This window comes from Trichomycterus rosablanca, chromosome 2 (assembly GCF_030014385.1).
Source record: "Trichomycterus rosablanca isolate fTriRos1 chromosome 2, fTriRos1.hap1, whole genome shotgun sequence".
In the NCBI taxonomy this organism is placed as follows: Eukaryota; Metazoa; Chordata; class Actinopteri; order Siluriformes; family Trichomycteridae; genus Trichomycterus; species Trichomycterus rosablanca.
In genome coordinates this window covers 50,539,440-50,553,393 of record NC_085989.1, presented here as the reverse complement: position 1 = coordinate 50,553,393, position 13,954 = coordinate 50,539,440, and the positions used below count along the sequence as shown (strand labels likewise).

Below are 13,954 nucleotides of genomic sequence, written 5' to 3'. Positions count from 1 at the left end.
GCCTGCGCAGACGCACACACTCATATAAAGGTACACACACACACCTGTACACACACACACCCGTACACACCAGCTACTGGAACACAGCCTGCGCAGATGCACACACTCATATAAAGGTACACACACCTGTACACACACACCTGTACACACACCTGCACACACACCCATACACACCAGCTACTGGAACACAGCCTGCGCAGACGCACACACTCATATAAAGGTATACACACACACTTGTACACACACACACCTGTACACACACCTGCACACACCAGCTACTGGAACACAGCCTGCGCAGACGCACACACTCATATAAAGGTACACACACACACCTGTACACACACACCTGCACACACCAGCTACTGGAACACAGCCTGCACAGACGCACACACTCATATAAAGGTACACACACCTGTACACACACCTGTACACACACCTGCACACACACACACACACACACACTTGTACACACCAGCTACTGGAACACAGCCTGCGCAGACGCACACACTCATATAAAGGTACACACACACCTGTACACACACACACTTGTACACACCAGCTACTGGAACACAGCCTGCGCAGATGCACACACTCATATAAAGGTACACACACCTGCACACACACCTGTACACACACCTGCACACACACACACACACACACCCGTACACACCAGCTACTGGAACACAGCCTGCGCAGACGCACACACTCATATAAAGGTACACACACACCTGTACACACACACACCTGTACACACACACTTGTACACACCAGCTACTGGAACACAGCCTGCGCAGACGCACACACTCATATAAAGGTACACACACCTGCACACACACCTGTACACACACCTGCACACACACACACACACACACACCCGTACACACCAGCTACTGGAACACAGCCTGCGCAGACGCACACACTCATATAAAGGTACACTCACACCTGTACACACACACACCTGTACACACACCTGCACACACACACACACACACACACTTGTACACACCAGCTACTGGAACACAGCCTGCGCAGACGCACACACTCATATAAAGGTATACACACACACCTGTACACACACACACACACACCTGCACACACACCTTAGAATATTGCTGACCATTTAAACCAATTTCCTTGGCAACAGGCCACACTACCATGTCATTTGTAATGGGTGCAGTCAGACTAGCATTGTTTATATGGGCACAGAGAAGTCAGCTGCTGTAGTCAATCAAAAGTAGATTGATCTTTGCTGTCTGAGTATTTTTGAGCCATTTTGTTTTCAGAAACATTCACCTGTGTGTGTGTGTGTGTGTGTGTGTGTGTGTGTGTGTGTGTTCGTTCCACAGATGGAGTGTGCGTTCCAGGCGAGCGTGAGCGCGCTCATGCCATCATGCTGGTGTGCCGTCACCTGCCCCTCCCCCTGCACCGTACACACCTGCTGGCCCACGCCAAACTCACCCTGCAGAGAGTGGGCGACATACACACACTGCACGCCATCGCTGCCTCATAAACACACACACACAACACACACACACACCGCTGGGAACACGGTGTAAGGAACAACCGTACATATTCAGATGGTGGACAAAATAACGGAAACACTTAATAAACGAGAGCAGTTTCAAACAGCACGAGGCAACCAACCGAGTTCCAACAGGAAGAGCTGGTGGATGGAACAGTGGGTGCGAGTGGAGGCTCACTAACAAAAACACAAGGTGCTTTACAGGGCTCCTTAATAAATAGCCTGAAACTGATCAGGCACCTCTGTGACCCAGTCTCAGCCGGCAGTGTACAGCATGTGCTTCACAAAACTGAAATACGTGGAAACGCCGGAGGCAAAACCTGGACCCCTGAGCAACGAGGAACAGATGTAATGAGACCAGATTTGCTACATCTGCATTGATCTATCATCTGCTTTACTTGCTGTCTCAACAAATAGAATATGGTTTACCGGACCAGGTGCACCCTATGGTGCAAACTCTCTCCTCAATAGTGGCATGATGAACATTGTGTTTACCACTGTATGATCCTGGTCAGGGTTGGCGAGGGTCAGTCTTTCCCAGAATCACTGGGCGGCGTGTTAGATCACTCCCCGGCCCTGCCAGCTAGGCGAGATAGCATCGCTGGGGATTCGAACCCTGGAGTCCAGCAGTCGTAGGCTAGTGGAATTCACTGTATGTGTCTTAAACATCTGGCAGAGTGCAGACTGTAAGGTCCCTTGGTGAATGCTATTCCGAGACCAACACAGAGGCAAATGATGCACCGCTTTACCCTTCGTCACCTGTGTTCAATATATGGGCTGTTTCTAATATTTTGTCCACCATCAGGATATTTTCTATTTCAACACACACACACACACAACTAGTTGTATATATAAATGTACATATAATGTAGAGATGAATGTCTTAAATAAAGGAAGGGGGGATGGTGTAACCAGGGCAGGACGTATGGGGGTGGGATGGATGAGGGGTGTACAGGTAAAATACTGATTCATACTCTCTCATATATCTTTTAATTCTCTTTTATTTCTTTTTTTATTCTTTTATCTGTCCGTCTTTTTTAATGGAACTGTAATGTAACTTCTGTTTATTAAAGTCTTTGTTCGTCTCCGGGTTCATTCCAATAGTCTATTTTGTATTTGGAGTTTCTCGCTCTCACTTGATTTGACCAAAACCTCCTGACCTCAACCCAGCAAACCTCTGGATGTGCACAAATCCCCACAGACAGAAAGGATGTCCACCAAGCTCATGGTCAGGTGTTCACATAGTAAAAAGCTAAAGTTTACATAAACTGCATGTATAGCTACTGTAGTCTTGAATTTTTTTTCTCTAACTGAATGACAGAAACATAAGTTAAGCCCTTTAAAAAGTTTGTAGGTGTTTGTAAATCCGCAGGGTCAAAAATATACAGACAGCACCTCAAACAATGAATGTGGATGCGGGAAGTTCTATAACATCATGTAGCCTTGTATCACCATCTCATAAATCTTTATTACTTTATCTGCTGACTTCTCTGTGCCCATTTCGGTAGCTAAGTGGGTAGTTCGATCCCCAGGTGCCCCAGGTCCGGGTTCTTTCTGTGTGGAGTTTGCATGTTCTCCCCATGTCTGTGCGTCTTTGGGTTCATTCCGATAGTCTATTTTGTATTTGGAGTTTCTCGGCCACTTGATTTGACCAGAACCTCCTGACCTCAACCCCACCAAACCTCTGGGATTGATTGAAACCTTGATTGTGAGACTGAATGTGCACAAATCCCCACAGACAGAAAGGATCTTACCAAGCTCATGGTCAGGTTTAACGTCATGTAGCTTTGTATCACAGCCTTATAATTCCTCATTACTGTATATGCTGACTTCTCTGTGCCCATTTCTGTGGCTAAGTGTGTAGCACTGTCACCTCACAGCAAGAAGGTCCTGGGTTCGATCCCCAGGTCTGGGTCCTTTCTGTGTGGAGTTTGCATGTTCTCCCTGTGTCTGTGTGGGTTTCTTCCCACAGTCCAAAGACGTGCAAGTGAGGTGAATTGGAGATACTAAATTGTCCATGACTGTGTTTGATATAACCTTGTGAATTGATGAATCCACCTCATTGTTTCTACACTCACTGTCCATTTTATCAGCTCCACTTACCATATAGATATAGTTCTACAATTACTGACTGTAGTCCATCTGTTTCTCTACATGCTTTGTTAGCCCCCTTTCACCCTGTTCTTCAATTGTCAGGACCCCCACAGAGCAGGTATTATTTAAGTGGTGGATGATTCTCAGCACTGCAGTGACACTGACATGGTGGTGGTGTGTTAGTGTGTGTTGTGCTGGTATGAGTGAAAAGTCCAAAGACGTGCAAGTGAGGTGAATTGGAGATAATAAATTGTCAATGACTGTGTTTGATATAAACTTGTAACCTGATGAACCTTGTGTAATGAGTAATCTGTCATGAATGTAACCAAAACATGACATAAAAATCCTAATAAATAAAAAAACTCTGTGCCCGTCTCAGTACATGGAACAGTGGTAGTTTCATGTTCTTCCAAAACCGGCACCTCAAAAAAAAAAAAAAAAACACATCACTTGGATCATGTGGACTTGTTGTCTTTCTTGAATAGCAGCCTTAGGGAAGATGGCACAGCAATAAAAAGCTGGTTTGACGTTAAAAGTTAGCAAGCCACTAGAACTCACCTGGTTGGACCAGCTTTACCAGTCATGATCAAGCCCACACAGGATTTTTTTTTTGTTCTGATATTCGCTTTGTAAAGGAGGAGCAGGAGGTGCAGCAGTGTTAGTCTTTGTACTGTATTGTACTGTATCACTTCAGGTATTGTTAACCTACAAGATAAAAGGAACTAAACACCCAGCCTTAAATCTGAGTCACCTGAGGTACAAAGTCTGACACAGGCGGTGGCAGATCTACCTGTGAAGACGTTTACCAGCTATACTTTCTCATATTTTGGATGAATCCTCTTTGTAGTTGGTCATGGTGGATGATCCAGTCCGATATTCTCTACAGCTAAGTGTTTTTACGTAGTTGTAAAGTTTTAAAGCAGGATTGGTGCGTTTAGGGTTGTTTGTGCTCTCGGTGCAGGCCATGGCGACGGCAGACGTTTCTCAAGGTGAGTCTGAAGCTGTTACTTATCACGTATTGATATTAGAAAAAGTGCCCTTAAGTATATGCTGTGTGTATATTTAAGTTGGGACATTCTGCATCATGATTTGTGAATTCTCTTGATCTTTTATTAACTGATAAATATCCAAAGAAATGACTTTTAATATTTAGGCTGAACACTTTGGTTATATTTTGTAAAAATAATTATGTGTGATGCCTGCAACACTATAAAAGAGTAAATAGTTAAAATATAAAGTAATCAGGTAATCAAGGTAAGTTGGTAACAGGTGAAGGAATCAAAGAGAATCCACCAAAGGCTCAGCTTTCCAAGCAGAAATAGGCAGTGGCCACACCAATCAGCCATAACATTAAAACCACCTCCTTGTTTCTACACTCACTGTCCATTTTATCAGCTCCACTTATCATATAGAAGCACTTTGTAGTTCTACAATTACTGACTGTAGTCCATCTGTTTCTCCACATGCTTTTTAGCCCCCTTTCATACTGTTCTTCAATGGTCAGGACCCCCACAGGTCCACCACAGAGCAGGTATTATTTAGGTGGTGGATCATTCTCATCCTGACCATTGAAGAACAGCATGAAAGGGGGTTAACAAAGCATGCAGAGAAACAGATGGACTACAGTCAGTAATTGTAGGATTGTAAAGTGCTTCTATTATTTTTACATGAACTATTGTAAAAATATACATTACTGACTGAAATGGACAGCACCTAATGAAATATATCAGAAATCGATTCTCCGAGGGTGGGGACCAGCGATTTTATAAGGGTGGCCGTGTCCCCCCTCCCCTTGACAGCACCACTGGAAATAGGTCGTGGCTCACCACTTTGTGTCAAATTTCAGGAAAGAACTGCTAATCAGTTCAATCATTTCTCAACAATTAATTTAATTTAGTTGGGAGACTGGGTCTTCAGTATTGGAGTTTTATGAACACATACAGATGTATGGGCACAGCTTGGTCGACCAACAGCAGTAATAGTTCTGTCAAATGCACAAAGAAAGAACACAACTGTGCTTTGTCACGACTGGTCTTGCGTGCAAGTTAAAAAATCAAAATGTGCCCTCATATTTTTGTCACGTGTTTCCTCATTCTCTCTACTCAATAGATTATCATCAGCATCCTGAAGAATGACAGATGACTGTAAAGTGTGTTTCCTGAGTGCTTGATGTTTAATAATGAGGGTATTGTGAAACCCCTGTGGCAGTTAGACCAGTTAGAATGTTGAATTCCTTCCGAAATTAATAATAATAACAATGCATTTCATTTATAGGCGCCTTAATAAAACAACAATACACAGACAATACAAGACATATACAATTAACTCTGAACAATCAAGTGAATTAATTATAGGCTAGTTTGAATAAGTGAGTCTTTAGGTGGGATTTAAAGGTGGAGAGGGAATCGATAGTTCGAAATTCAAGCAGGAGAGAGTTCCAAAGATAAGGGGCTGAGATACTAAAAGCTCAGTGGACAGACGTATAGAGGGAATAGAAAGCTGAAAAGCAGAAGAAGATCTGAGCGTACAGGAGGGCGTGTAGATTTGGATAAAGTCAGTGTAATATTGTGGTTCTAGGCCATGGAGAGCCTTAGATGTAAATTACAATGTCTTAAAATGTATGCGGTACTGGACAGGAAGCCAATGAAGCCGCTTGAGAACCGGAGTGATGTGTTCGATGGAAGGTGTTCTAGTGATAGTCCGAGCAGCAGAGTTCTGGACCAATTGTAGTTTTTGGAGAGTTTTTTGGGGTACACCAAAGAGAAAAGAAAAGTTTGGAGTATCTTGCGTTCAGTAGCTTCAACAGGCTGAGCAAACGTGTTCCGTAAATACAAAGACAGTTATTGGGGGGTACAGTACCAGCACACAGGTTACATAAAGCTTCCCCAATATTCACAAAGCTCCTGTACATTAAATCTTTAATGTTACAAATTACTGATCACCGTTCCAAGACTTTAGGCTGGGTAGTCGAGGCTTAGGTTAGGCTACCGTAGTACTGTATGATATTTTTAGCTTACAATGGGGTTATTGAAACAGACCCCATCAAGTGGTGGAGTACCTGTATGATTAAAAGAAATTTTCTGGTTACCAGTGTTTTTTTTTTCCCTTTGTATCTCAAATACGTAAGTACATCCTTTCTACATAAGGCCAGGTAATGTTGAATAATCATGTTCTTTTTTAAATAAACTGTTTGATAACTGTATTTTGCTTTTACATTAATAAAAGGGGCCAATTATTTTACAGTACTACGATCAAAATTAAAATGGTTTAACTCTTTTGTTTACAATTCCACCCTCCAGCTTCTACAAAACTCACCAGGATCTTACTGTTAGGGAGATGTGGATCTGGAAAAAGCTCCTCAGGAAACACAATACTGGGACAGAATGTTTTCAAGAGTCCAAGACGCTACAAAGAGAAAGTGACCAGAACATGTGAGGAACACAGCTGTGATGTTGCTGGAAGGAAGGTTTGTGTGATCGATACTCCAGACCTGCTGAATCCAGATCTTACTAAAGATCAGCTCAACCAGGAGAAAGATAAACTGCTGTCTCTCTGTCAGTCTGGTCTCCATGCTGTACTGCTCGTGCTTCCTATCGGAGAAGATCTGCAGAATGAAGAGGAGATCCTGGAGTTCAGTAAAGGATTATTCGGTCCAGACATCCAGACATACACCATCACGCTCTTCACACGAGGGGATCAGATGGAGGAAAATGAGACGGTTGCAGAGTTTGTGGAAAGAGAAGGAGGTATGGAGCTCCAGCAGCTTGTTAAGGATTGTGATAACAGAATCCATGCCTTCAGCAACACCGACAAAGTGCCAAACCAAGTCACTGAACTACTGAATAAAATTCATCTCATGATCACCAGAAATGGAGATGCATTCATAGCTCTACAGAGAAGATCCAGCATTCAAATAGACATTGGATGTAAGTCAAAGAAAGACATTTCACCACTCATCACTAAAGCATGTTCAGATTTCAAAAGGGGGGATGTTTGCAAAAAAAATTAGAATAAAAATACATATTTAACCCAGGGATTGAAGAAGGTTTCTTCAAGCTTTAAAGACCAGTGTTGTCCAATCTTAACTAAAAAGGATTGGTGTGGCAACCGGCAGGAACTGACTTGCTTAGTAGTAAGACCATAAGCAATTGGTTAAACAGTGGCAGTAGCTCAGTGATTAAGGTACTGGAGTAGCACTCAAAAGGTTGCCCCACCACCGCCCCACAAGTTGCTACTCTTGGCCCACTAAAAAGGCCTTTAACCCTCAATTGCTCAGACTATACTCAGTCATAATCATAAGTTGCTTTGGATAAAAGCATCTGCTCAACCAACCCTTTGTAGTAAAGATTAAACACCATGATCTAGACTTTCCAAGTGATCTGAATGTCAAAAAAATCTTCTGTTGTAGTTTCAGGTGCAAGCAGTAGCGTGATGAGGAGTGCTGAAGAAACCCAGCTGAGACTGGTGCTTCTGGGAAAGACCGGAGTCGGGAAGAGCGCATCGGGAAACACGATACTCGGAAGAAACGTGTTCCAGTCGGCCTCTAACTCGTCCTCACAGACCAGAGAGTGCAGCTCTCACCAAGTCCAGCGGGGCGGAAAAGAAATCTCCGTCATCGACACGCCGGGCATCTTTGATACCAAGCTCAAGAAAGTGGACGTGATCATGGAAATCATGGGCTGTCTGACGTACTCCTCGCCGGGACCTCACGTCTTCCTCATAGTGATCAGTTTAGCGGCACGATTCACAGAGGAGGAGAGAAGCACTGTGGAGGAAATCAATAAGACTTTTCTCGATGCTGAGAGGTACACGATGATCCTGTTCACCTACAAAGACAATCTGGAGAAGAACATCGAGCAGTACATTCATGATGGAGACCCCAATCTCAGGGAGTTAATAGCACGGTGTGGAAACCGTTACCACTGCCTAAACAACAAAGCGCCGAGCTACAAACAGTTCAAAGAACTGATGTGGAAGGTAGAGAGGATGGTCCATGATAACGAAGGGATGCACTACTCAGATCCCATCTATAAGGATGTGGAGCAAGCCGTCTGCGATATTCAGAAACAGATCCTGAAGGAGAAAGTTGAACGGTGCAAAAAAGAGAAACCACATGTCTTTAAGACTGAATGGCAGATGATCTACTGGAAACTGATGCAGGAATCAAGGCACGAGGCACAGAAGAGGCTGTTGAAGGATGAACACATTATGAAGTTGGCCAACATGTTTGGAGCTCTGCAGGTGACTTCAGAGGAGCAGGAAGGGGCAATAAATACTGCGCTGAGTGAAGGAATTGGACCCATTCAGGCATCACAAACAGCTTTCAAGGCCTCAGTCCAACTGGCTAAACAGAAAATATGCACAATTCAGTAAATTTACACTATCAGTTTCATACTGTGCTCTCGTCCCTGCTACATGCCCAATACCTATGAACACTATGAACACAATGAACGCTGTACTCTCAGTATTCCTTTACCGCGAGAGCAATCAACTCAACCAGACTAGAAACTGCTGGTGCAGTTCAGAGGAGGTGAATCCCAACTTGATCTTCCCTTCTTTAGACAATGGTGTCTGTACAACTGTACAACAGCAGCTGTGGTGAGCTAGTGTAACTGACTGCTGGTTTTTTTTGGTCTGTCGGTCCTGGATTGTGTAAAGTTGCTTTGAGACAATGTCCACTGTAAAAAGTTCTATACAAATACATTTGACTGGACTGGACTTCTCCAGCCAAAGGTATTAATTACCCCCTTATTTATCTCAATATTAATCAGCTAGGAGCAAGGTTAGTTTAGGTTCCCCCAGTGATGGTTTAGTTTGCAGTATTAGTTTAATGTCCACCACCTAGGGACAGTGGTGGTGCAAGTTGTTCAGTTCCCACCAGCTAGGAGCAGTGGTGGTCCAGTTTCTCACAAACTAGGGGCAGTGTACGGCAATGATTGTTAAATTCCCACCAGATAGGGGCAGTGATGGCTGAGTTCCCATAGGCAAGGGACAGTGTTGGTTCAGTTTCTCACCAGCTATGTGCAGTGTTGGTTTTATTCCCAGCTGCTATGGGCAGTGATGGTTCAGGAGGTCTTATAATCTGGTACAAATCACACCTACACACGGTAATAAACACCATGAAAATTGGAAAATACCACATTTGGCTGAAAATAAACAAAATTATACTATCATCACAGAAGGATCTGTTTCTCTGTGCCATTTATATTCCTCCGTCAGAATCTCCATACTACTCTGAAGACATGTTCTCAGAGCTGGAGAGAGAGACCTGCCATTTCCAAGCCCAGGGAAACGTGCTCGTCTGTGGAGACCTGAACGCCAGAACAGGAACCCAACCTGATATTATAAATGAACAGGGAAACAGATTCATCAATAACAACCAAATTCTTAATACCAGTTCGACCCTAATCCACAGAAACAATTATGATCATGTTATTAACAAAAATGGTAAAGACCTTCTGCAGCTCTGCCGAACTTTAGGTCTGTACATCGTCAACGGTAGAACACGAGGGGACTCATTAGGAAGGTACACGTTCTGCTCACCTCTTGGTAATAGTACAGTAGACTATGCAATAACAGATTTAGACCCTTTCTCTCTCAGTGCATTTACTGTTAAACCTCTAACCCCTCTGTCTGATCACAGCCAAATTACTGTGTTCATCAAAAAGACAGAAACTAACCCCACCACACACACACAGCCCAGTAAGCTGTACAGCATCTCCAGATCCTACAGATGGGCCGAGAACAGCGCAGAGGAGTTCCAGAAAGCAATTAGCAGCACAGAAATCCAAATTAGCTTAGACAACTTTCTGGACACTGCGTACATTCACAGTAAAGAAGGAGTAAATCAGGCAGTTAAAAATAATCAGATCTTTAAAAATACAGCAAATAAAGCTCAATTAAAAATTAAATCTAAATCAAAACCTAAATCTACAAAAGATGACAGCTGGTTCGACAAAGACTGTCAAATGTTAAGAACAGAACTCCGTAAAATATCAAACCAAAAACACAGAGACCCAAACAACAGTAACACACGACTTCTTTACTGTGAAACCCTCAAACAATATAAATGTACACTCAGAACCAAAAAAGCTCAGTACACCCAAAAACAACTAACAATTATTGAGCAATCAATCAACACACATCAATTCTGGGACAATTGGAACAAATTAAAACATAGAGAACAGGAAGAATTGGCCATTCAGGATGGGGATATCTGGACAACCCATTTCCAATCACTCTTTAAAAATGTAGAATTAGATTCAAATCCTGAACAAAATCAAATTATTAGTAAATTAGAAGAACTGGAACGGGCTGTTAAAAACCACCAGAATCCTCTAGACTCTCTCATTACTGAGCAGGAACTTAAAGACAACATTAAAAAACTAAAATCAAAGAAATCATCAGGACCTGACGGGATCCTGAATGAAATGATCAAACACAGCAGCTCCAAATTTCACCTGGCGATGTTAAAAGTCTTTAACCTGGTTCTGAGTGTCGGTTCCTTCCCTGAAATCTGGAATCAAGGTCTCATAACACCCATCTACAAAAGTGGAGATAAATTCGACCCTAATAATTACCGGGGCATCTGTGTGAACAGTAACCTGGGGAAGTTATTCTGTAGTATAATTAACTCACGATTATTACACTTCCTTACCCAACACAACGTCCTGAGTAAAAGTCAGATTGGTTTTCTACCAAATTACTGCACTACCGATCATATTTACACCCTACACACCCTGATCGAAATATATGTAGTTCAAAATAACTCTAAAATATTTGCATGTTTTATTGATTTAAAAAAAGCTTTTGATTCCATTTGGCACGAAGGATTGTTTTATAAAATGTTAGAGAGTGGTGTAGGGGGTAAAACATCTGATCTTATTAAATCCATGTACACAGAAAACCAGTGTGGAATAAGAATCGGCAGTAAGAGAAACATCTCATCTCTCAGGAGCGTGGAGTGAGACAGGGCTGCTGTTTAAGTCCAACTCTATTTAACATCTATATTAATGAATTGGCCTCCATGTTAGAGCACTCAGCCACGCCCGGTCTCACTCTACACGACTCAGAGATTAAACTCCTGCTGTATGCAGATGATCTGGTCCTGCTGTCCCCCAGCGCTCAGGGTCTCCAGCACAAACTGGACCTGCTGCAGCAGTACTGTCAGACCTGGGCCCTGACAGTCAACCTCAAAAAGACCAAAATTATGACCTTCCAGAAAAGAGCCAGATCTCAGGGAACCAAACACACATTTAAATTAGGACAGCATGAAATTGAGCACACTAAAGATTATACTTACCTCGGACTGAACATCAGTTCCACAGGAAACTTTAACCCGGCAGTAAATGAACTGAGAGAAAAAGCTCGCAGGGCGCCGACGCCATAAACGTCAAACATTCGTGGAAATTCCGATTCGAATCTGGCTTAAAATTTTTGAATCAATAATTGAACCGATTGCTCTATATGGCAGTGAAGTTTGGGGTTCGCTTACACACCATCAATTCCATAATTGGGACAAACATCCATTAGAGACCCTGCACACAGAGTTCTGTAAAAGCATCCTAAAGGTGCACAGACACACCACAAACAATGCATGCAGGGCAGAATTAGGTCGATTTCCTCTAATTATAAACATACAGAGAAGAGCAATCAACTTCTGGAACCATCTAAATGAGAGCGACCCCCAAACTTATCATTATAAAGCCCTGAAACACCAAGAGCTGAGCAAACATACCAGTCCCCTCATCCAACTGGTCCTGAGTCACTGCACCCACACACCACTAATACACACAGATACACCACTAACACACACAGATACACCACTAACACACACCGACACACCACTAACACACACAAATACACCACTAACACACACCGACACACTAATAACACACACTAACACTCTAACACACACAGATACACCACTAACACACACAGATACACCACTAACACACACCGACACACTAATAACACACACTAACACTCTAACACACACAGATACACCACTAACACACACAGATACACCACTAACACACACAGACACTCTAATAACACACACTAACACAATAAAGACTCAGGAACAGGAGAAATCTGCAAACCCAATTAGAATAAACCAAATGACACAAAAACTCAGAACTAAATATCTGAATTATTGGGAAACTGAAACTAAAACTCAAAGTAAAATGCAGTGTTATTTATTGTTATTATTTATTGTTATTTGTTATTTGGCCCTAAACAGACACTACAGTGCAGCAGATTATCTGAGCACAGTATCCGACCCTAAATTAAGAAACACCCTGACGAGGTACAGACTGAGCGCACACGACCTGGCCGTGGAGACGGGGCGACACACCCGGTCCTGGCTGCCCTGGAAGGAGAGGTTGTGCCAGCACTGCTCTCTCAGTACAGTAGAGACGGAGCTGCACTTCCTCACCCGGTGTACCAAGTACCACCACGTCCGCTCCCAATTCTTCCCTAAATTTAACAACATCATCCCCAACTTCACCTCCCTCCCAGACCCTGACAAACTGCCCCACCTACTGGGGGAGCACAGAGAGAGCTGCACACTAGCAGCACTCTATACTCACACCTGTCACCAGGTGAGGGACAGTGGGTGACCATGTCTCATACACACACACACGCACACACGCACACACACGCACGCACACACACACACACACACGCACAAACTGATTGTTTTACTACCTCATTATTGTAAATATTATACTTTTTATTGTTATTATTTTGCACTGTTTTTATTAATATTTTATTCTATTCTATATTTTTTGCACATGTAACTGTTCTGTATATTTTTGTTCTTTCTTATTTTTATTGTTTATATTTCTCTGTAACTTGCTTTGGCAATACGAATGTCATTATTTGTCATGCCAATAAAGCTTCTTTTGAGTTTGAGTTTGAGTTCAGTTACTCACCAGCTAGGGGCAGCATTTTTTTATTTCCACCAGCTAGGGGAAGTGCTGGTTCAGGTTCAACCTGCAAGGGACAGTGGTGGCTCAGTTTTTACCAGCTAGGGGCAGTGTTGGTCCAGTTTCTCACCAGGTAGGAGCAGTGGTGATTCAGTTCCCACATGCAAGGGGCAGTATTGGTTTAATTTCCACCAGCTAGGGACAGAGAAGGTTCAGTAAAGAATCTAGATACAGTCGACCCTTGATTTAGTAACGCTTTACAACATGAACATTTCGGGTTATGAACGATCTTTTCGCGAAATACGTGACGTCACGAACAAGTTGACTCCGACCGTCTCTCTCTTTCTATATATATATATATATATATATATATATATATATATATATATATATATATATATATATACAG

General features: G+C 42.8%; 1 protein-coding gene across 1 annotated transcript in view; it reads left to right on the top strand.

The window, feature by feature from the left end:
- srebf2 (sterol regulatory element binding transcription factor 2) overlaps nt 1–2,612 on the top strand; it is a 29,484-nt gene extending 26,872 nt beyond the window's left edge. Inside the window, exon 20 of the mRNA XM_063017319.1 lies at nt 1,347–2,612. Within this exon, the coding sequence (XP_062873389.1) occupies nt 1,347–1,510 (164 nt within the window). The 3' untranslated portion in view covers nt 1,511–2,612. The remainder of the gene's footprint in view (nt 1–1,346) is intronic.
- Nucleotides 2,613–13,954: the final 11,342 nt, after the last annotated feature.